Source organism: Oikopleura dioica, chromosome 1 (assembly GCF_907165135.1).
Source record: "Oikopleura dioica chromosome 1, OKI2018_I68_1.0, whole genome shotgun sequence".
Taxonomy (NCBI): domain Eukaryota; kingdom Metazoa; phylum Chordata; class Appendicularia; order Copelata; family Oikopleuridae; genus Oikopleura; species Oikopleura dioica.
In genome coordinates, this window is record NC_137291.1 from 8,481,537 (window position 1) to 8,504,108 (window position 22,572).

At 40.9% G+C, this 22,572-nt stretch overlaps 4 protein-coding genes, 1 long non-coding RNA gene, 2 other non-coding genes and 2 pseudogenes across 11 annotated transcripts in view; 4 read left to right on the top strand and 5 right to left on the bottom strand.

The window, feature by feature from the left end:
* LOC145712369 (cytochrome P450 3A9-like) overlaps positions 1 to 3,344 on the bottom strand; it is a 64,691-nt gene extending 61,347 nt beyond the window's left edge. The window contains exon 1 of the mRNA XM_081790061.1: positions 3,255 to 3,344. The gene's annotated coding sequence lies outside the window, so the exon portion shown is untranslated. The remainder of the gene's footprint in view (positions 1 to 3,254) is intronic.
* Positions 106 to 15,158, top strand: LOC145711950 (uncharacterized). Its single transcript, XM_081789639.1, has 8 exons — positions 106 to 347; positions 739 to 1,674; positions 8,044 to 12,794; positions 12,845 to 13,406; positions 13,450 to 13,770; positions 13,810 to 14,273; positions 14,317 to 14,865; positions 14,908 to 15,158. Exons 2-8 carry the CDS (start codon positions 831 to 833, stop codon positions 15,094 to 15,096), a joined length of 7,680 nt encoding a protein of 2,559 aa, XP_081645765.1. The 5' UTR covers positions 106 to 347; positions 739 to 830; the 3' UTR covers positions 15,097 to 15,158.
* On the top strand, positions 1,720 to 1,838 carry LOC145695972 (5S ribosomal RNA). Its single transcript, XR_014133787.1, has one exon. It is a non-coding gene; the product is annotated as a 5S ribosomal RNA (ribosomal RNA).
* Positions 3,537 to 3,655, bottom strand: LOC145695984 (5S ribosomal RNA; annotated as a pseudogene).
* LOC145695973 (5S ribosomal RNA) lies at positions 6,054 to 6,172 on the top strand (annotated as a pseudogene).
* The window catches only part of LOC145712368 (eukaryotic peptide chain release factor subunit 1-like), a 53,411-nt gene continuing 37,211 nt past the window's right edge, over positions 6,373 to 22,572 (top strand). Inside the window, exon 1 of one of the 2 annotated variants that reach the window (XM_081790058.1) lies at positions 6,373 to 6,453. The gene's annotated coding sequence lies outside the window, so the exon portion shown is untranslated. The remainder of the gene's footprint in view (positions 6,454 to 22,572) is intronic. The other variant, XM_081790060.1, reaches the window with a different exon arrangement.
* Positions 7,859 to 7,977, bottom strand: LOC145695981 (5S ribosomal RNA). Its single transcript, XR_014133790.1, has one exon. It is a non-coding gene; the product is annotated as a 5S ribosomal RNA (ribosomal RNA).
* Positions 15,156 to 15,639, bottom strand: LOC145712387 (uncharacterized). The gene is made up of 3 exons (XR_014135222.1): positions 15,542 to 15,639; positions 15,344 to 15,494; positions 15,156 to 15,274 (listed from the first exon to the last, which is right to left on the bottom strand). It is a non-coding gene; the product is annotated as an uncharacterized LOC145712387 (long non-coding RNA).
* LOC145712371 (uncharacterized) lies at positions 15,631 to 22,564 on the bottom strand. Of its 4 annotated transcripts, none has more exons than XM_081790064.1 (13): positions 22,401 to 22,564; positions 21,699 to 22,153; positions 21,469 to 21,650; positions 21,105 to 21,287; positions 20,797 to 20,917; positions 17,460 to 17,583; positions 17,343 to 17,420; positions 17,015 to 17,296; positions 16,850 to 16,972; positions 16,724 to 16,800; positions 16,619 to 16,680; positions 16,257 to 16,572; positions 15,631 to 16,215 (listed from the first exon to the last, which is right to left on the bottom strand). In XM_081790064.1, exons 3-13 carry the CDS (start codon positions 21,587 to 21,589, stop codon positions 16,137 to 16,139), a joined length of 1,566 nt encoding a protein of 521 aa, XP_081646190.1. In that variant the 5' UTR covers positions 21,590 to 21,650; positions 21,699 to 22,153; positions 22,401 to 22,564; the 3' UTR covers positions 15,631 to 16,136. The 4 variants fall into 4 exon arrangements, with proteins under 4 accessions (XP_081646190.1, XP_081646189.1, XP_081646191.1 ...); XM_081790063.1 differs by having other exon boundaries at positions 17,460 to 17,579; positions 20,793 to 20,917; XM_081790065.1 differs by lacking the exon at positions 22,401 to 22,564 and adding an exon at positions 22,245 to 22,355 and having other exon boundaries at positions 17,460 to 17,579; positions 20,793 to 20,917.

Here is a 22,572-nt window from a genome sequence, read left to right on the forward strand (position 1 = left end):
TTTTCTTTATTCTTAAAGTGATTAACTGAAATAGATTACAGTTGAGTATTTATATAGAAGTTCAGTTAATAATCAATTTAACGAGTAAAATCCTTCAAAAGGCTGTGTCTGGCACTACGATACTTGCCGCCCGTACTGCGAAGAAAGATGCGAGCGCTCATATTGTAGTCTCAGCAAAAACCTTCAATGCATTGATGGTTGCTTTCCAACATGTCCAGAAGGGTATCTATTCAGTGACATCGACAATGACTGCATTCTTCGCCATGTTTGCGAGGAAAGACGAGCCCAACAAGCCGAGGAGCAGGAGCCAGATGAACCGCGTTCTGAGGAACCTGTTTTTTTAGGAACTTGAATTCAAACCCGTAAAAGCTAGAAAACGACGTAAAGGACGCATGCGAATGAGACGATCTCGTAGAAGTGACGAAAAGTGCTATTCTTGTAAACGGCTTAAAAATCTTTTCAACAGCAACTATAAAATAAAAACAAGACGGCCATCTCAAGCGGCCTGTCGTCAGAGAACCTTGATTGCCGCAGAGGTGATTTTTACTTGCAAAACAGAAGGCCAATGGATAATTGTTTTGAGACTTGCTGTTGCATATAATCGTCCACAATTAATAAAAATAAGCGTCCCACAAAAGCCAAAACCAGTGAAAATTTCAGCACGGAAATTTCTAAAAATTTTTGATTTCTGTGAGAAGCGAAAAAGAACTGAGCGAGTTCTGAATTCAAGAAAAGAACCGATTGCTGAACCAATCAAAGAATTGGCAAATGAGATCGTCAAGAACATTGCCAAATCCTGTAAACTTGCTGATCGCGAAATCGTTGTTTTTATGGAGAGCGCTGATGACGACGAACTCCTTCAAAGATATGTTGATGCAGCTACTTCCCTAAAGTATCTGATTTTCGGCGAAGCCGGTGCATTAAGCACTAAAAATGTGAAGTGGACTGTTGTCAAAGCAGTGACAGTCTCGCAAGCTACGCGATTCAAAACTGATAACGTTGAAAAAACTCTTGCTTGGACTGAACGCTCTTCATTGACTATCGTTGATGATTTGAAATCGTTCTTCAGTCAAGGCACAGGCTTCTCAAAGCAGCTAATTGCAATGACCTCGGAGCTTAACACAACTTACTGGCATTATATCTTTCTTGAAGAGAAAGTAGAGATCTTCTCTCTCTCAAAAGCAGACGTGCTCAGTCTTGAAAACCGCCTAGTCTCGATCTCTTCGCCTGATCAAATTGCTGATGGAACTCACCAACTTCTTCAAGAGCTTTGTGACGCTCCAAAAGTTCCAACGAAAATCGATGTTCAGGAGATCGTTCCAGCTGAAGTCATGGACAAGACTCCTGAGCCCGTCAAAATCGAAAAGTGCACTGCTGAGAACTCGATTTCAATCTTCTTTGACAAAATTTCACAAGAAGAACTTTCCGATTTTGTGCAAAAGATACAGCACTATCTGACAGGAGAAGTGAATGGTCCATTCGGGTTGACTGATAGTCGCGTATCCGAGAAAAATCAGGGAAGAAGACTCTTTTTGATTTTTGATGAAGATGAAGGGCAACTGCAATTTGAAGAAGATGATCTCGTTATAACACCAAACCAGATTGATCATAGTGACACAGGGAGCTTTTATGTTTCTTGCTTCAGGGATCTCATCAAAAATAAAAATATCTTAGGTAAAAAATTTCCAATTTATAGTGTTTAAAGAAGGGTTGTCCTTCGCTTAGCGTCATACCGCGTAGAATGAACCAGTTCTCGTCCGATCACTGAAGTTAAACTACGACGGGCGGGGTTAGTACTTACATGGGTGACCGGTTGGGAATACCTCGTGCGCTAAGCATTTTGATTTTTGTAAAGAATCCTATTTACTCTTGAAAGCATACAGATTCCATCGAAAAGAGTTATTAAGGGATCCCCCGATTTCGCCAACTTTGACCTCTATCTACTTTTTTTTGAGCTTACGTAGGAAGCTGGTTTTGGGCGCATTTGAAAGCCCGCTTCGAAAGAAGCAAATTCTGGTAGAATCAGCTTGCCAGCAAAACATTCGCTTATGCATTACAGGCCGTCAAAGTGATTAACATTTTGAAAAATGGCCATTTAAGGTCATTTTCAAATCGTATCTACTTTTTTTTGGGCTTTAGGATTCAAAATCTTTTTGGTTTATCTAAAAGTATAGACGCTGATCTTTATTTTTTGGTAGAATGAGCATGATCGGATAAGTGAATAAAAAAATTCTATTTGTAAAACTTTTTGAAACCATTTTTGGCGTTATTTGGGTGTTAAAATGCTCTCTAGCGCCAACAATTGGCCGAAAATTCTGGTGCGGTTATTATATTCGTAATCTTCACATTCTAAGCTTTCGAAAGAGCCCTTGTTTGTGTTATTTCGATGACAATGAAAAATCGAAAAAAATTGCGATTTTCACGCTAAGTACAATTTACATGCATTTTCCCGAACTTTGGGAGCCAAAATTTCGGGGATGCATTTATGTAAAGGGGTACTATCATATATCAAAATGATCCTCAGAACACAAGGAATCTAATTATAGGCGATAATAACCGGTGCCAATGTTTTGAAAAATCGGGGGGTGATCCCTTAAAAGAACTTCTTTTTATCGCTTAGCGATGCTTCGGTGGAATGACGCTTCGTGTAGGGCGTTGTCTCGCTAGAGAAAAAGCGCCCTCCACCGTGCGCGTTTTTTTAAAGAGGTCGAAAATAGGAGCGTGCAGCGACAAAACGACCTCGAAATCAAGCACCCCTTCTCTTTACTCATCCCATTTTTGAGTCCGATTTCGATTGTCTAACAGGTAAGAATCGTCTCCATGCCTTCTCTCCCATCCCTCTCGCCTCTTACGATTTTAAAACCCTACCAAGTGTCTTTTCGTCACAGAAATTTTGTTTTCCATGCCAGACTCGGAAAAAGCAAACTCCAGATGTAATTTTTCGCTGTAAATTGTCTACAGTGTAGTATTTTACTTTAAATAAAATTCAACTAACTATTATACTTATTTAATATCTTAAACATACCCCATACAAATGTTAATATACGAGGAAAGTAAGTTAAAACTGCATCTTTCATGGAGGGAACTTCCGTGACAGAAAACATTCAAGAAGAGAGGGTATGCAGGATATCCTGTCAAGACCGATAAATTGATACTGAAGTAGTTGGAAGTGAGTGATATATCACCTTTACTTATACTTAAACTTGTGAGAGGCGAGAGGGATAGGAGAGAGAAGGCATGGAAACGATTCTTACCTGTTAGACAATCGAAATCGGACTCAAAAATGGGATGAGTAAAGAGAAGGGGTGCTTGATTTCGAGGTCGTTTTGTCGCTGCACGCTCCTATTTTCGGCCTCTTTTCAGAAAATCGCACGCTAGAGGGCGCTTTTTCACATAGACACGCCGCCCCGTCAGTAGCGCATTTAGCAAAATCATGATTTTTAAACACCGAATAGCACATTATCTGAAACTTTCATTTGAACTTTAACAGATTTGACAAAAGATTGATTCAATAGAACCTCGTCAAAAAGACAAAATGCTTAGCGCACGAGGTATTCCCAACCGGTCACCCATGTAAGTACTAACCCCGCCCGTCGTAGTTTGACTTCAGTGATCGGACGAGAACTGGTTTATTCTACGCGGTATGACGCTAAGCGATGATTGCCAGGAAAGATACATTATAAATTAATAGGTACTGAATAACAAGTTTTTAATAATAACTATTTAATATTAACTTTATCATAAACTTATTAATTACCAGTGAAATTTTCCTCTTAACAAAAGCGTTATCCCAGTTGACGCCACTGTTAAGTTTGGTAAACTTTCAAAATCTGTGGTCGATTTGGTCGGCCGGGTCGGTTTTTTCTTCGTCGGTCCTTTTGATCGGCTTTTGGTCGGATTGATAATTTAACAATAATTTCATAATATTTTTTAATTAAATGTTCTTTCAGTTCAAAATTCAATGTTGCGTTCAACGTCAAGATTTTTTTCAAAAGACAAGCGCTTGAACAAACAAGCTTAAAATATCGATCAACGTATGATGGAAGCACGTTGTTTCCAGCGCAACTTTTTCATCATGCTACAAGGATTGTCGCTTGGTGGCGGCTCCTTATAGCTAGGGAAACTCGATGAAAAATGAGCTTTTTTCTGGGCTTTGTAGAGAGGGAGTATAATACAGATTTAGAAAGCCCAGAAGCTGAGGATCATTTTGACTATTTACAGTATGGGGTTTGGATCATGTCCTGGGGCGTTTTTGGGCGTCTAAAGTCCGGAAAATGGGGGTAGTTCCAGAAAAGGGATTAAAAAAGTATCGGTAGTCCATCCTAAGAAAGAGCGGCTAAGTGTACGTTGTAGAGGAGGCTCTGGCGGTTCAGAATCTGTATAGAAACCTATTGGGACCCCCACATTCTAGAGGCGCTAGAGGCTCTAGAAGTTGAAGAAGTTACCTCAAAATCGGTACTTTTTTACGAAAAATTGCGCTAAGGGATTTATATTTATCCGAAATAGTCTTCAAAACGTTCCAATCAATTTTTCGATGTCAAAAATATTGTTTGGGGTCGTTTGAGGTCACTTGGGGTCATTTTTTGAGAAAAAATAGAATTTGGCCGAAACTCTACTCGAATAACCTCAAATGACCCCAAACGATATTTTTGACATCCAAAAATTGATAGGAACGTTTTTAAGACGATTTCGGATAAAAATATAACCCTTACTGCAACTTTTCGTAAAAAAGTACCGATTTTGAGGTAACTTCTTCAACTTCTAGAGCCTCTAGCGCCTCTAGAATGTGGGGGTCCCAATAGGTTTCTATACAGATTCTGAACCGCCAGAGCCTCCTCTACAACGTACACTTAGCCGCTCTTTCTTAGGATGGACTACCGATACTTTTTTAATCCCTTTTCTGGAACTACCCCCATTTTCCGGACTTTAGACGCCCAAAAACGCCCCAGGACATGATCCAAACCCCATACTGTAAATAGTCAAAATGATCCTCAGCTTCTGGGCTTTCTAAATCTGTATTATACTCCCTCTCTACAAAGCCCAGAAAAAAGCCCATTTTTCATCGAGTTTCCCTACTTATAGCCTCTGCTTTTTCACCGCCGTATAGCAATCATCGAACATGAATAAAGAGAGAAGCTCCTTATATACGATAGGAAAGTTCGAATTTAATATCTTAAATATTTTATTTACAGGGTCTTCTATAAATTTTGAATTTTCGAATTTATCAAAAGACTTGACTGATTCAATTTCTGTACGAGTTGGCTCGCTGGGCTTGAAAAAAGTATATGAAGGACAGTAAAAAATGACTAATATTATATACGTAATATATTTTCTGAAAATCGCTGATCAGACTCCTTCCACTTGACCTCCTTCATATTACATCATATAAGTTTTATTATAATTTTTAAAATAAAAATTTATTCCATAAGCAATACATAAAAACTTTCTATAATTATTTATAAGATATTGTTTATCAGATATTATCAGTCTTTTTTTTCTCCAGAAAGTTCGCAAAACGGTACGGACAAACGTCATGTGTATGCGGATGAATGTTGGCACCGTAATTGGCAAGACTTGTCTAACGTTCAAATCTTATTTTTTTTAAGATCACAGCCAAACTTTCATTAAATCTGACGAAGAAATATTGGCGTACAATTTATCAGTGACCCCAAACAAATTTCAAAAAATGCAACTTCATGATGACATGCATGATGATGTTTAGAAACATACGCTTACAAAAGCAACATTGAATTTTGAACTGAAAGAACATTTAATTAAAAAATATTATGAAATTATTGTTAAATTATCAATCCGACCAAAAGCCGATCAAAAGGACCGACGAAGAAAAAACCGACCCGGCCGACCAAATCGACCACAGATTTTGAAAGTTTACCAAACTTAACAGTGGCGTCAACTGGGATAACGCTTTTGTTAAGAGGAAAATTTCACTGGTAATTAATAAGTTTATGATAAAGTTAATATTAAATAGTTATTATTAAAAACTTGTTATTCAGTACCTATTAATTTATAATGTATCTTTCCTGGCAATCATCGCTTAGCGTCATACCGCGTAGAATAAACCAGTTCTCGTCCGATCACTGAAGTCAAACTACGACGGGCGGGGTTAGTACTTACATGGGTGACCGGTTGGGAATACCTCGTGCGCTAAGCATTTTGTCTTTTGACGAGGTTCTATTGAATCAATCTTTTGTCAAATCTGTTAAAGTTCAAATGAAAGTTTCAGATAATGTGCTATTCGGTGTTTAAAAATCATGATTTTGCTAAATGCGCTACTGACGGGGCGGCGTGTCTATGTGAAAAAGCGCCCTCTAGCGTGCGATTTTCTGAAAAGAGGCCGAAAATAGGAGCGTGCAGCGACAAAACGACCTCGAAATCAAGCACCCCTTCTCTTTACTCATCCCATTTTTGAGTCCGATTTCGATTGTCTAACAGGTAAGAATCGTTTCCATGCCTTCTCTCTCCTATCCCTCTCGCCTCTCACAAGTTTAAGTATAAGTAAAGGTGATATATCACTCACTTCCAACTACTTCAGTATCAATTTATCGGTCTTGACAGGATATCCTGCATACCCTCTCTTCTTGAATGTTTTCTGTCACGGAAGTTCCCTCCATGAAAGATGCAGTTTTAACTTACTTTCCTCGTATATTAACATTTGTATGGGGTATGTTTAAGATATTAAATAAGTATAATAGTTAGTTGAATTTTATTTAAAGTAAAATACTACACTGTAGACAATTTACAGCGAAAAAATTACATCTGGAGTTTGCTTTTTCCGAGTCTGGCATGGAAAACAAAATTTCTGTGACGAAAAGACACTTGGTAGGGTTTTAAAATCGTAAGAGGCGAGAGGGATGGGAGAGAGAAGGCATGGAGACGATTCTTACCTGTTAGACAATCGAAATCGGACTCAAAAATGGGATGAGTAAAGAGAAGGGGTGCTTGATTTCGAGGTCGTTTTGTCGCTGCACGCTCCTATTTTCGACCTCTTTAAAAACGCGCACGGTGGAGGGCGCTTTTCTCTAGCGAGACAACGCCCTACACGAAGCGTCATTCCACCGAAGCATCGCTAAGCGATAAAAGAAGTTCTTTTAAGGGATCACCCCCGATTTTTCAAAACATTGGCACCGGTTATTATCGCCTATAATTAGATTCCTTGTGTTCTGAGGATCATTTTGATATATGATAGTACCCTTTACATAAATGCATCCCCGAAATTTTGGCTCCCAAAGTTCGGGAAAATGCATGTAAATTGTACTTAGCGTGAAAATCGCAATTTTTTCGATTTTTCATTGTCATCGAAATAACACAAACAAGGGCTCTTTCGAAAGCTTAGAATGTGAAGATTACGAATATAATAACCGCACCAGAATTTTCGGCCAATTGTTGGCGCTAGAGAGCATTTTAACACCCAAATAACGCCAAAAATGGTTTCAAAAGTTTTACAACTAGAATTTTTTATTCACTTATCCGATCATGCTCATTCTACCAAAAATAAAGATCAGCGTCTATACTTTTAGATAAACCAAAAGATTTTGAATCCTAAAGCCCAAAAAGTAGATACGATTTGAAAATGACCTTAAATGGCCATTTTTCAAAATGTTAATCACTTTGACGGCCTGTAATGCATAAGCGAATGTTTTGCTGGCAAGCTGATTCTACCAGAATTTGCTTCTTTCGAAGCGGGCTTTCAAATGCGCCCAAAACCAGCTTCCTACGTAAGCTCAAAAAAAAGTAGATAGAGGTCAAAGTTGGCGAAATCGGGGGATCCCTTAATAACTCTTTTCGATGGAATCTGTATGCTTTCAAGAGTAAATAGGATTCTTTACAAAAATCAAAATGCTTAGCGCACGAGGTATTCCCAACCGGTCACCCATGTAAGTACTAACCCCGCCCGTCGTAGTTTAACTTCAGTGATCGGACGAGAACTGGTTCATTCTACGCGGTATGACGCTAAGCGAAGGACAACCCTTCTTTAAACAACATAAATCAAATGGATTAGTTACAGATGTAAAATGATTCTAGGTGAAATCATCGCCGAACTCTGCCAATCCCGTCAGATTCCAAACGCTCCGGAAAAATTCGATCCTTCCCCACTGCCACTTCCAGATTTGAAAGAGCCTTTTCGGCCGAAACCTGCGGATCTTTCTCCAAAGATTTGCACGGACACAAACTCCTGTGCTTGCTCGGAGGAGATGAATCTCATCATCCTTGTCGATGGAACTTTACAAATGCAAAAGCGATCAAATCGAGGAAAATATGTACTCGAATTTTTGAGAAAGCTAAGCGAGCGAACTGATTTCAATAAAACAAGTGTTGACGTCAAGTTTTACGGCGACAATAGATTGAGACTTGACAAGAATTCCTTCATATCCGATTCAAAGGAAGTTTTTGATGAGAAACTTGCTTCCGTTGATTTTTCTGTAATGAGAAATTACAAGCGCCGACAGCCGATGATCTTCCTTAGAAAAGTTTTGACATACCTCAAGATAAGTAAGGATCGTCGGACTTCCATTGTTCTCTTTTCCGGTTCCCAGGACAATTCTGATCGCGTTCATACGAAATATGTCGTGAAACTTTTGAAGCAGCATCAGATCGCTTTTAGCTCTCTCATCGTTGCACCAAACGGCAAGGATTTCTCAAGTTTAACTGAATACGATTACAAAGGCCTTCATTTTTTCATGTCGCGTTCTGTCCGAGCGGCAACTCAACCGTACGTCATCGACGAAGTTCTTACTGCGGTCTGCTCAGCGCCACTTCTCACAGCCCCTCCGAAACAGAAACTGGTCGAACAGAGATCATGTGATCTTAAAATGGAAGCCGACATCATGTTTGTCCTTGACGGAAGCTTTTCAACACGGCAGGATGGATTTGATCAGATTCTTTCATTTGTTAGTGCTACAGTTGAAGCTCTCAAAGGAAACATTCAATATGCAGCTATTCAGTATTCAGATGTTATCACAGAAGAGTTTAATTTCAAGTACAGACTTGAAAAAGATCTTATGCAAGAAATTACTCAAATGAAGTACGACTCTGGCTGGTCTACTTACACCGGATTAGCAATGGAGAAAGCATGGAGTATGCTTTTTGATCAACGCTACGGTGCAAGAAACTCAGTCACTAAGATAATGGTCATTGTCACAGATGGTAAGACGAAAGATGATATTCAAAAAATCTCAAGCACGATAAGAAACTCTGGTGATACAACTGTTCTGGCTGTTGGTTTGCACACTGCTCCAATTGAAGAGCTTATTGCCTTGGCTACTTCAAAGGATCTAGCATTTTATACGCACGAGTTCGCAGACATTTTCAACCTTTTTGCGCAGCTCGTCGACAAGATTTGTGTGACTAAGGAAAACAAGCAGAAAGTGGCGACAACAACTACGACAACAACTACAACTACAATGGCTTCTACGACAAAATTGACATTTATCTCGTCTCTCGTAAATGTAACGGACGTAACGGAGCGACCTAAAACTACAACACCGACTACAACTAAAACAGCAACAACAACCACAAGAACGACTACAACAACCACACAGCCAATAACGATCAAACAAGCTCCTGAGTCAGTTATTCTTTTGCCTGAAGATATTTCCGCCAAAGACATTGTTGACTTGGTAAATGATCTTCCATCACCTGACGATGCTCCCCTGACAATTCTTGTTGGCGAGAAAGTTATCTTACAGAATGGATCGAAAAATGATACAGCGAGAATTGAAGACCTACTAGAAAACACGTCGGAAACAGTCAATCTTGAGGAATTCGCGGAAAACACAAATAATGACCAAATTGTGATTCCTATTCTTACTGAGACGAACAAAGAAGCGCTGGAAGCTATCATTGATAAGAATCCTTCTCTTGGCGAGTTAGCAATCGAAATCGAGCCAGAAATTCAAGAGGCTCCGGTCTTGAAGGAATCAAAGACCGTTATTGTTCCAAGCAATGCGAACTCGTCGGAAATCGTAGACTTGCTGAAAGCTGTGCCTATTGCTGAGAATGAAACTGTAAAGATCGTTCAAAATGATAAAATTATTGCTTCGGACACTCCTGTTGATAAAATATCGGAAGCAATGCTCGACGAAGAACCAAAGCGAGAAATAGAAACTGGGGACCTGATCGGAGATGTCATTGCATTTGTAGACGCAGACAATTCTGAGATGGTCAAAGAATTGCCAATCGAACCACTCGTTGTGATTGTCGATGAAGATGTTCAGAAGGAAAATTTCAATAACATAGTGGCCAACATTTCAAGTATTGCTGAGCTTGAAACAATCGTGCTACCAGTAACAGAACCTTTTGATGAAACTGAAGAGCTCGTTTTCATTTTGCCCAAAGAAGTAACTCAGCAAGAGGTGGAGAAATTTATTGATGACCATCAAGATGTGCAAAATATTACAGTCGTTGTCGGATCTACTAAAATTCTTGAGCAAGCTAACCAAGAAGAACGAAGAGAGGAAACACTCAATGCAACAATCGCTGAAAAACTGAAGAATGCCGATGTTGTTAATGAGGAAGAGCTTCAGAATATTATGCAAGAAAAGGAAAATGTAAAGTCTATCATCGCTGAGAAAGCGCCATCCCAATCTATTGCAGACAGAATCGAACCAGAAATTACCGAGAAAATAATCAATAAAGTAGCAGAAACTGTTTTTGGCGAAGAAACAACAACTTTACCCTCAACATCAATGCCCGCAACGGATGCTATTCAAGAAGCTCCCACTGTGTATCTGATTCCAACTGATCTCAACGAGACTAAAGTAAATGAGATTCTTACAAACTTGCCGAAAGAACAACCCGCTACTGTTTTCCTTGGTCCCTCTATTCTCGCTGAGAATCAAGCACCAGAAGAGATTCTTCCAGTCACTCAAGATCTTATTGATACTGTTGACGACTTCATCGAGTCGAAGACAAGTGACGATATCGTGGATTATGTTTTAGAAAATGTAGATGTCGTAAAAAGTCCTGTTGTTCCAATCATTTCAGAAAAATCAAAACATCTTCCAACAAAGCTTAAGCTCGTTGGTGTCCCAACTAACCCAGTTCAAGTAGAACCTGTAGATGAGCCTGAGTTTATTAAAGAGCCCGAAAAATTTAAAAAGTCGCTTGAAGATATTCAAGAAGATGAAACTCTGAGCAGAAAACGAAGATCACTTGATATGTACTTTCCATGGGAAACCCCTGCAGCAACGATTGTCCCAGTTGTTTCCGAAGTGAAAGATAAGCATGAAGAAAAATCATTGAACCTCTTTGTTGGAGACAAAGAAATTCTATCACTAGAACCATCATCACCAGTAGAAGTCACTGTCGATGTGATCGAACCACTTTTGATCAATCTAAATCCTATTGACATCGAAACTCTGGAAAAGATGATTGACGAGGATGCTTTGACTGTGATCATTGAGCCTGACGACGCAGAAAGAGCAAATGAACTCAAAAAGCTAGAAGAAAAATTTCCTGCTCTAAAAGTGTCACCAATAGAAGATGTCCAGGTTCCGAAAGTTAATGTGGTCTCAGTTCTGCCAGCTGGTTCAAAATCGAAAGATATTCTTGACGGACTGGATGTTTTTAATCCTGAGGATGAAATTACCACTTTTGTGGGAAGATCTGTTGTTCCCAAAGAGGATATTTCGATTGTGACGAAAACGGAAGATCCGAATCTTGAAGATCAGCCTAAAGTAGAAGATCTAGCTAAAGCAATCATTGAATTGAAACCAGTAGATGTCGTTCAAGTTGTCACTGAGCAGAATCAGGATGTTCTTTTGAGTCTCGATGAAGCGAAGATTCCTGTGCTTCCAGTTATCGTTGATGAAATCAAAGTCATAAAACCGGAATCAATTACCAATCCGGATGAATTATCAATCGATCTTGTCCCTCAGCCCGTTGCGTCGATGCCTTCTTGCACAAAAGCATCTGATGTGTCAACCGATCCCCTGTCTAACCTTGCGCCCTCTTCATTTATCATTTTCCCTGACAACATTGAAGATTATAAAGAGCCTCTCAAAATTTTACAAGAAGCATCAAGAAATACAGATTCAAAGGTGCTCTTTAGAAACAAAATCTTCCATGTTCAGCCGATGTTTGAAATCGACACCATTACAAAAATACGACAATATGCAGCCGTTGATTCCTTGAATCGGCTACAAACCGATGAACGAGGTTTATTCAAGATAAATGCTCTAATGGACCACTCAAGTATTATCTTGGTTACCTCTGAAGACACATCATCCCTGGCACAGCTGGTGGAAAAGACTTATATTTGCTTCCGCACGATTGAAATTTCGTTTTTTACTCCAACGACGACGACAACAACGACGACGACATCAACGACGACAACAACACCATTTGACTTGACCACTGTTCCAAAAGAGAGTCTGCCAGAAGCACTGGTTATTCTTCCTCCTGAGGTGTCGATGAACGATGCTCAAAAAATAAAACATGGATTGCCAAAAGTATTCGAAAAGGTTAATTTAGCGCCAGTCAATGACGTGGAAGCGGTCATCGAGCATGTTCAAAAGCCTGACATAATTACTATCCCTATCATCACTCCCGAAAGCGAACAAGAGTTCATCGAGCTAGTTGAGATGGATATTTTGAAACCAGACAATGAACAAACCATCCCTGTAGCGCTGAACTACCCCGAAGGAGAAAATATACCGATCGATCTCGTCGAAGAAAGCAAACTGATCAAGGCTAAAGACGTCGACAAACTTGTTGAAGATGAAGATTTCAAAGAAAAGATTGCTGTTGAGAGCTTCACAATTATACAGGGAAGAGTTTAAATCATAAAAAATAGATATCAAAGAGTATTTCTAAACTCATCAAGACAACAACAACGACTCTTTCGACAACAACTTCATCTATTATTTCATCGAAGCCAGCGGAACCTAAGCAAGTTGTTGCATTGATTGCTTCGTCTATTCCGGAAGCTGAAGTTATCGAAATATTAAAAGAAGCATCAGTTGAGCCAATAACTACAGTAATTATCGATGAAACCAAACCCCAAAAAGAAGTCGCAGACGAGATAAACAAATTCCTTCAATCAGAAAATTTAACTGACTCGAATTTGATTCCCGTTCTATCAGAAAAGACGCAACTTCTGCCAGAATATCTCCAAGAAAAAACTGGGAAGCGAACGAATCCTATTTTGATTGGCGAGAAGATCAGACAGCCAATTATTCCAGAGAAGATCCGCCTTGAAGACGAGCCCAATGAAGAGCTGTTCAATAATTTGACAAAGATACGACCAGTTATCATCGTTGCTCCTTCTGATATTGAGCCAGAAAAAGTTGAAGATATTTTAGATGAGCTAGATACAAAAGGGGATGTTGATGTCATAGTCGGAGATGATCATATTATTCAGAAAATGCCTCTTGAAAAAGCTAAAGGTCATTTTATATCGAAAATAAGTAGAACTCATTCTGTGTTTAGAAAAGGATTTAACAATCGCTAAACCAGCTCCACTAAAATCCGAGATTTTGGACCCCATTTTGACTCTTGCTGACAAGTCAACGGTCATCCTCCCAATTATAAATTCTTCGAATACGGCTGAGTTCGAGAGCATCGATTCTATTCTCAAAGATGCTCCAAATGTTCTACAAGTTGACATCGAAAACGGAACAGTTCCTGAAATCATGGATGATATTAATACTCAAATCAAAAATACACCGCTCAATAAAGTCGTTGTTCTAAAAGATAAAGAGGAGCCGGACGACCGGATTGATGAAATCATTCCGTTTCTGGAAGAAAAAGGTATGATAACTAGCTTATCTTTTCTAACTGTTCTACAAGCCGATATTCTTGAAATACTGTCGTCAGATGAACTACCAACGAAAGATGTGACTGGAACGAGCCTTATCCTGCCAATTTCGTCGGAACAATCACCAACGATTGTGACAGACGCAAAGGATGTTTCCATAAAAACTCAAAAACCTGTCGTTCCCATATTTACCGACGATTTCATTGAACCCATCGTGGAGCCAGTAATCTCAAAAGACATAGAGTCTCTTAAACCTGACGAAATTAAAAGAGCGGTCCAATGCTCCGCAGTTCTCGAACCAGGACGAATGGACAGCCTGAAAGAAAAAATAATTCTTCTTCTTCCAAGGGACCTTCAAATGGCTGCAATTCTTGATCTGCTAGCCGAGATTAATGATCTTCATCCAGAGCAAAAAGTCATTTTGGCTCATCTTGGTGAAATTTACCGAATAAAAAATGGGCCGAATTTCATCGCTGAAACGAAGCACGCCCTTCAAGTACAGTTCTGTACTACTTATGATATTTAAACGATAATTTTAGCTTGTGTTAAAACGAGAGCAGTTCTTCCAGCATAGAGACAATCTTGAGGCTCTCGATAAACTTAAAAATGATCTTCCAAACTCAATTATCATCAATATCATTGGCGAAACGAAAGATAAAGAATTGATTGACGAACTAGAAAGATTGAGCTTTTGCTATTACAATAGAAATGTGCAATTTTTGGAAGCGGCATTTATACAGACTTCAACAAAACCCGTCACCATGACAACTACTACGACAACCACGACGACGATTACAACAACAACTACAAAGTCTACTTCAACATCAACAGCAGAAGTAACAACCCGATCTTCTGACACTGAGACAACAAAAACTCAACGAGAAGGGCCTTCAGATACGTGCATAGCATCATGTCCTGAAGTATTCAGCTTTTTCAAAAACAACTCTTGCCCTTCCCATTGCGTTTCTCGAGAGCGAAGAGAATCAGGCTCATGTGAACTCGTCGAGCGGAGACAAAATGTGTTAATGCAAGATGGTTGCGTTGCAGAAAATGTATATTTGAAAGTTTGCACGGGAGCTTGCCTTGAGGTTATGAAACAACTTTAAAAATTAATTAGATTGATAATTCAGGACGATGTTGAATTCGACCACGAATATGGGAAGCTCTTTATCTCTGACGGCCTACACTTCTGCGAACCCGTTGGTCTTCTTGACCGAATGATTACAGTCGAATGTCCAGATGGAACATCTGATGAACGAATAATCAAAGAGCCTGCAAGATGCAATTGCGGCTTCCAGCAAATAATAGATCTTATATAAACTTGCTTCTGACAAAAACCCTGCTTCAAAAATATAATATCTGACAAAAGCTTTGCACGTTTTTTCTAAAGGTGGAATTTCTTTATTTCGAAAATAAATAACGTGGTTGCTGCACAGTTGGTTTACAAGAATGCAATAAGAATGAACAAGTTCATGATTCCAAAGCAAAACTGAAGAGCTTTTTTTCGTTGAAAAACCTATCTAACCATATCTTTTGATTAAATATAATAAAAATAAATCAACTGTCCTTGAATGTATTTGTATCTTGGGAGAATGGCTCGGATGTAGATCATGGCAGCAATCCAGTAGATGGCTTCGGCAAAGTTTCTTTGCTGGACGGCGACGACAGGCTGGATAGAGGAAACAACAGGTCTTACAAGACGCGAGTTTTGAGAAAGCTTTGAAATCAAAATTTAGAATTGAAATTTATGCATTTGTGTCTTACCACTCGAGGAGCGACTGGCCGAGAAAGCTGTCGGAGAGGAGTAACGACTTGTCCAAATCTCATTCTAACATGCATCAGTGGATAAGAAGGATTATTGAATAACTTCGTTGTGGAGTAAGAAATAATTATATAAACGAGTGAAGAAAGAAATCGACAGCTAGGAATAAAATAAAAAGAAAATGCGACAGAATATTTTTCAATAACTCGCGATCAAATAATAAGGCTGCATCACAGTTGCTGCAATAATCGTAAATTTCGAAGCATTAGTAGCTGAAAGCTCTTGATCATAATTAACCATGCACTTCGCATATTGAAAAAAATATCTAACAGAACATCTCTCTAATTATAAAATTTGGCACGATTCTTTCATTTTTTGTCCTGTAGCGAAAATTTATTTTGTTTTTTGTCAATAGTTGAACATATTTTTTAAAATTTTTTGTGATGAAGGGAGAAAGGTGAAATATTCACCGTGAAAAGTGCTGTGAAAGTGAGTATAAAAAGGCTGATGCACAGGTTTGAAATCAGTTTTTATCTGTTGCAGTTGTTATTCTCATAGTTGAAGAAGTGAGCGGAGCAAGAAAGTGGAAAACGAAAACTAAGTAGGATTGACGTGGCCGAGACTGTTGAAATTGATCGTGGCGGGGTCGAGGTTGGCTGATGTGCCGGGAAGAGCGCTAGAAAAATGATAAAAAGTAAGTTGAAATAGACCGTTCACTTTTGGGTCGTCGTAGATCGCTTTGAATGCGCTAAATCATCAAAATTGAGGACGAGTAATTTGGTCAACTCGGTTCCATTTCGCGATCCAACGGCGCAGACAAGCTTCGTCTCAGAGGCCTTGATTCTCCAAACAACGCCGCCGGTATTTCTCGTATCCAACGAGACCAAATCGCGAATCCACTCGCCAGTCTCCGCATTCCACAATTTCACCGTTCCATCATCCGACGACGTGATAATGAACTTGCCACAATATTGGAGGGAAGTAACGGCCGAGTTGTGCTTGTTTTTGTCGTCCAATGTTCTCACAAGAAGGCCTTAAATGATCCCATAAGAAACTAAAAGAGCTTCTTAGAGAGTTACCTGTGTCAATGTCCCAAATTTTTACAAATGAATCGGCATTTCCAGAGACGAGAGTTTTCCCTCTGAAAATAGATATAAACGGCAAGATGTAGTTACGTCTCTTACCGTAGCTCCATGCCACTAGTCAAGCTTTGGTGTCCAACAAGCGTGTGTAGTAAGGTGCCATTATCAGCATCCCACACCTATGAAATAATCATTAGATTCTGCTTCTACAAGGAGGTTGCGTCTCACCATGATGTTTGTATCTAACGAACCGCTGACAACATGTTTTCCATCGAATTGAAGTGAATAAACCCGCTGTGTGTGGCCTTGAAGAGTGTGCAAAAGCTTACAATTCGATTTCGGATCCCAAATCTATTTTTCAGTTAGCAACAAGACAACTTGTATCTGATTTACCTTTACTGTGTTGTCATACGATCCCGAGACAATTTTCTTGCCATCAAAGCATACGCATCTTACCGCAGCAAAATGACCAACAAGAACAGCCTTGCATTTGAGAGTGGTTAGATCCCAGAGGCGCAAGGTATTGTCTCGAGAGCCGGAAACGACCTCGTTTCCAGCCAAGGCCATGCATCGAACTGTTGAGCAGTGGCCGTAAAGTGTTTCTATGCATTTGCCGGTCTCGGCGGACCAAACTCGTAGAGTCCGATCGGTGGAGCCAGAAACGATCCAGTCATCCTTTTTGTCAGTTAATTTTTGCAATCAAAAATAATAAAAGACTCACCTTCATTTCTAGGCACCAAACTCCGCCCGTGTGTCCAATAAGCGTCGATTGGCATTGTCCGGTTTTTGCGTTCCAGACCTAAAACTGTAGTAACGAATTCCGACCCTACTTGCTTACCTTGAGTGTACTATCATCGCTTCCAGAAACGATTCTCTGACCATCAAATTGAAGACAAGTGACAACATGGTCATCGTGGCCAACCAATTCTAGCGGCGTCACGTCTCCTTCTATCCAGACCTTCTCTATGACAGTGTTTTTTTTATATTGCACAAGAATTGGGGACGCTAACTCCTCCGGCCAGAGACATCGTAGAAAGTCCCCGAATAGCTCAAAATGTAGCTAAGGGTCTACTGCGTGCAGTGAGGGGGTTGAAATTTTCTTGAGCCCACGTGATATTCCGTAATATTACGTAATAGTAGGAAATAATGTATTTTTTCAAATTAAGACTATAATGGACATCGTCATTAGTACCATTCGACGTCATTTTTCATCCTCTTTTTTTCTCAAAGGTCATCCGAGGTCACGTGACCCCAACTGACCTCAAAAATAAATAAAAGCTATATACAGTGACACATACATCATTTGATCACTTTTCAAAGATCTTTTTATGTTCGAATCGATTGAGGTCATTTTGGGTCACGTGACCTCGGGCCGTTTCAGCCCCGTTCCTTGATTTTTAAATTTAAGGGCTTGACGGCCCTTCGGGCCGTTTCAGCCCCGTTCCTTGATTTTTAAATTTAAGGGGCTTGACGGCCCTTCGGGCCGTTTCAGCCCCGTTCCTTGATTTTTAAATTTAAGGGGCTTGACGGCCCTTCGGGCCGTTTCAGCCCCGTTCCTTGATTTTTAAATTTAAGGGGCTTGACGGCCCTTCGGGCCGTTTCAGCCCCGTTCCTTGATTTTTAAATTTAAGGGGCTTGACGGCCCTTCGGGCCGTTTCAGCCCCGTTCCTTGATTTTTAAATTTAAGGGGCTTGACGGCCCTTCGGGCCGTTTCAGCCCCGTTCCTTGATTTTAAATTTAAGGGGCTTGACGGCCCTTCGGGCCGTTTCAGCCCCGTTCCTTGATTTTTAAATTTAAGGGGCTTGACGGCCCTTCGGGCCGTTTCAGCCCCGTTCCTTGATTTTTAAATTTAAGGGGCTTGACGGCCCTTCGGGCCGTTTCAGCCCCGTTCCTTGATTTTTAAATTTAAGGGGCTTGACGGCCCTTCGGGCCGTTTCAGCCCCGTTCCTTGATTTTTAAATTTAGGGGCTTGACGGCCCTTCGGGCCGTTTCAGCCCCGTTCCTTGATTTTTAAATTTAAGGGGCTTGACGGCCCTTCGGGCCGTTTCAGCCCCGTTCCTTGATTTTTAAATTTAAGGGGCTTGACGGCCCTTCGGGCCGTTTCAGCCCCGTTCCTTGATTTTTAAATTTAAGGGGCTTGACGGCCCTTCGGGCCGTTTCAGCCCCGTTCCTTGATTTTTAAATTTAAGGGGCTTGACGGCCCTTCGGGCCGTTTCAGCCCCGTTCCTTGATTTTTAAATTTAAGGGCTTGACGGCCCTTCGGGCCGTTTCAGCCCCGTTCCTTGATTTTTAAATTTAAGGGCTTGACGGCCCTTCGGGCCGTTTCAGCCCCGTTCCTTGATTTTTAAATTTAAGGGCTTGACGGCCCTTCGGGCCGTTTCAGCCCCGTTCCTTGATTTTTAAATTTAAGGGCTTGACGGCCCTTCGGGCCGTTTCAGCCCCGTTCCTTGATTTTTAAATTTAAGGGGCTTGACGGCCCTTCGGGCCGTTTCAGCCCCGTTCCTTGATTTTTAAATTTAAGGGGCTTGACGGCCCTTCGGGCCGTTTCAGCCCCGTTCCTTGATTTTTAAATTTAAGGGGCTTGACGGCCCTTCGGGCCGTTTCAGCCCCGTTCCTTGATTTTTAAATTTAAGGGGCTTGACGGCCCTTCGGGCCGTTTCAGCCCCGTTCCTTGATTTTAAATTTAAGGGGCTTGACGGCCCTTCGGGCCGTTTCAGCCCCGTTCCTTGATTTTTAAATTTAAGGGGCTTGACGGCCCTTCGGGCCGTTTCAGCCCCGTTCCTTGATTTTTAAATTTAAGGGCTTGACGGCCCTTCGGGCCGTTTCAGCCCCGTTCCTTGATTTTTAAATTTAAGGGGCTTGACGGCCCTTCGGGCCGTTTCAGCCCCGTTCCTTGATTTTTAAATTTAAGGGGCTTGACGGCCCTTCGGGCCGTTTCAGCCCCGTTCCTTGATTTTAAATTTAAGGGCTTGACGGCCCTTCGGGCCGTTTCAGCCCCGTTCCTTGATTTTTAAATTTAAGGGGCTTGACGGCCCTTCGGGCCGTTTCAGCCCCGTTCCTTGATTTTTAAATTTAAGGGGCTTGACGGCCCTTCGGGCCGTTTCAGCCCCGTTCCTTGATTTTTAAATTTAAGGGGCTTGACGGCCCTTCGGGCCGTTTCAGCCCCGTTCCTTGATTTTTAAATTTAAGGGGCTTGACGGCCCTTCGGGCCGTTTCAGCCCCGTTCCTTGATTTTTAAATTTAAGGGCTTGACGGCCCTTCGGGCCGTTTCAGCCCCGTTCCTTGATTTTTAAATTTAAGGGGCTTGACGGCCCTTCGGGCCGTTTCAGCCCCGTTCCTTGATTTTTAAATTTAAGGGGCTTGACGGCCCTTCGGGCCGTTTCAGCCCCGTTCCTTGATTTTTAAATTTAAGGGCTTGACGGCCCTTCGGGCCGTTTCAGCCCCGTTCCTTGATTTTTAAATTTAAGGGCTTGACGGCCCTTCGGGCCGTTTCAGCCCCGTTCCTTGATTTTTAAATTTAAGGGGCTTGACGGCCCTTCGGGCCGTTTCAGCCCCGTTCCTTGATTTTTAAATTTAAGGGGCTTGACGGCCCTTCGGGCCGTTTCAGCCCCGTTCCTTGATTTTTAAATTTAAGGGGCTTGACGGCCCTTCGGGCCGTTTCAGCCCCGTTCCTTGATTTTTAAATTTAAGGGGCTTGACATAAGCGTGGGACTCTGAGGTGATCAATCTCAGTTATGTCCCCAACCCCACCCTCACCCATATGGTATAAAAATATAAATTATTCAAGTTTTTTGCTTACTTATGGTTCCAAATTTAATTTTCCAAAATTTTATTTTGAAAATTTTTTTATTTTTTTCTTGATTATGACATCAGAAATATGTCCACAAAAATAAACTAACCTTCTTCTTTCTAGACTCATGAATTCTTTCTTCTTTTCTTCTTCCATGAGAAACTCTCACGGAGGTCCTCCGGGTCCTCCACCCGAAATTCAGAGAAGTCCGACTTTGGCAGCCGATTTCGGCATGATAATGCCATCTCTAAAATTTTTAACCCCCTTACTGCACAATTTGGACCCTTGGCTACATTTTCCGCCCTAAAGCTTTACAGTAGCATTACTGTGGCCGGAGGAGTTAGCGTCCCCAATAAGCACCTTTTTGTGCAATATAAAAACACTGTCTATTCGTTTCTTTCTCATTATTGTCTTCTTCCACGGGGAATGAATGTTCTGACCAGTGATTTCTGGAGCTCTCGTTTTTGCCCAGCTCTTGTATTGCTTCAGCACAGGCGGAGAGCATTCTAGGCGTGGTAGGTCATATTTTTAATTTTAAAAGGCAAGTGATAGGTGAACGCGGACTCTGGAGATTTCGACATACTAATTGACTCCTAATTAATCTCTTTATATGCTCTTTGGTGGTCCTCTCTGATACATTTCCTATCGCTCATTTGCGCAAAATAAATATTCTCAAAGTCGACCATCGCTTACCTTTTACTTTTTCGTCTTGGCATTTTTGACGCCAAATTGTGTTGTCGTCAGCGAGTTGCCGCCAAGTACGGCATGTTTGCGCCGCAGAAACAAGGTCTTTTGGCTCTAGATTCGAGAGCACATGAAGGGCAAGCTCGGGCGGAAGGAGGGAGATGAAATCTCGTTGGAAGCGCGGTTCGATTACTGAAAACATGATCGAGGAAACATTCTCTATTTCTTGACATCTAAAATAGCCGGTCTCTCTTATATATATGATTATAAGCCAATTACCAAAAGTTCATATAATATATAAGTACTCATATAATTATACTGATTAAGTTATAAAGAGAACTTAAATTTTTGGTTCATCGGAGCTTGAACTTACCATCTCGCATAAAACGAATATTCTTAGGAGAAGAAACGTCGATCAACCTTTCAAGGGCGATTTGTTGTTCCTCTTCGGAAAAAGTGCTGTAAGCCTGAAGCCAACTGTCGATCCGATCCATCTTGGCTTCTGGCTTCTTTGCCGCCCAGTCCAAAGTCTTTTTGGGAGGGCATTTAGGTTTTCTACGAAGAAATGGCTTATTTTTCTCAAAGAATTAGCATGGTACTTACAGCTTTGGTCTTGAATGTTGCTTTTGCTTCGCTCATTTTCATTTTCCTGCGGCGAACTCGTCTGCTCGAGTAAAGGCTTCTTGGCATCAGGCAATTTGGGTGGCGAGTCGCGAGAAAAGGCAAGCTTCCTCTTTCGGAAACTGTCAGGGGTTGTTGATACACCGGAAGAAATGCTCTTTGCATTGGGGGTGATGTTATTTTTTGGAGAAGAAGAAAGCGACGCTCTTTTCCGCGTCGACATTGTCGAGGATGAGGTATTCATTGGCTCTGCTGGTGGCGGGGATGCTTTACTAGTGCTGGGGATGTCGTGGGGATGTTTGGGTGATGTGGAGGCCTCATTTTTCGGCGATAGGTCGAGATTTCCAGACGATGAGCTGCTCCCTTGACGCAGCGAAGAAAGTCCGAATGATTCTAGTCTGCTGCTCACTCTCTCCTTCATTTTTGAAAGGGGTGATCTAAAAATAGTTTGAATTTATGTTAACAACTGTCTAACGAAACCAAGTTGTATGCATGTTTTTACGATAGTTTAGATCACGAGACACTTACTAGATTCTAATCCCTTCGAAGGTCATGTGATTTTACTCTTACTCATCGAAGAAATAAAATGACTGCTCAAAAAATCAGAAATTTCATTCAAATTTCATAGTTCAAATTTTTGGGGTCAACAAGCGCGTGACGCTAATTGGCTGGTAATTTTCATACCTCCGGGGAATTTTGCTTGGGCGACTCCGATTTCTGGTTGACTTGGCAGCCTCATCCTTGACTGTGGGCTTCTTTTCGCGCTTCTGTCGCATTATTTATCAAGCTCGGAATTTCAAAAAAAAAAGGACGAGGAAAAGAAAAGTATTCAAGAAATAGTCCGCTTCATCTCTAA

Bases quoted from the DNA above. Each gene is read 5' to 3' on its own strand.
- LOC145712371 (XM_081790064.1), bottom strand. From the start codon at position 21,589: ATGGATCGGATCGACAGTTGGCTTCAGGCTTACAGCACTTTTTCCGAA. The intron at 16,573-16,618 runs GTAACTCTCTAA...GGATCATTTAAG, and splicing joins AATTTGGGACATTGACACAG to GCCTTCTTGTGAGAACATTG. The intron at 16,216-16,256 runs GTGAACGGTCTA...TCATTTTTCTAG, and splicing joins CGATCTACGACGACCCAAAA to CGCTCTTCCCGGCACATCAG.
- LOC145711950 (XM_081789639.1), top strand. From the start codon at position 831: ATGGAGAGCGCTGATGACGACGAACTCCTTCAAAGATATGTTGATGCA. The intron at 13,771-13,809 runs GTATGATAACTA...CTGTTCTACAAG, and splicing joins TCCGTTTCTGGAAGAAAAAG to CCGATATTCTTGAAATACTG. The intron at 14,866-14,907 runs GTTATGAAACAA...TTGATAATTCAG, and splicing joins GCACGGGAGCTTGCCTTGAG to GACGATGTTGAATTCGACCA.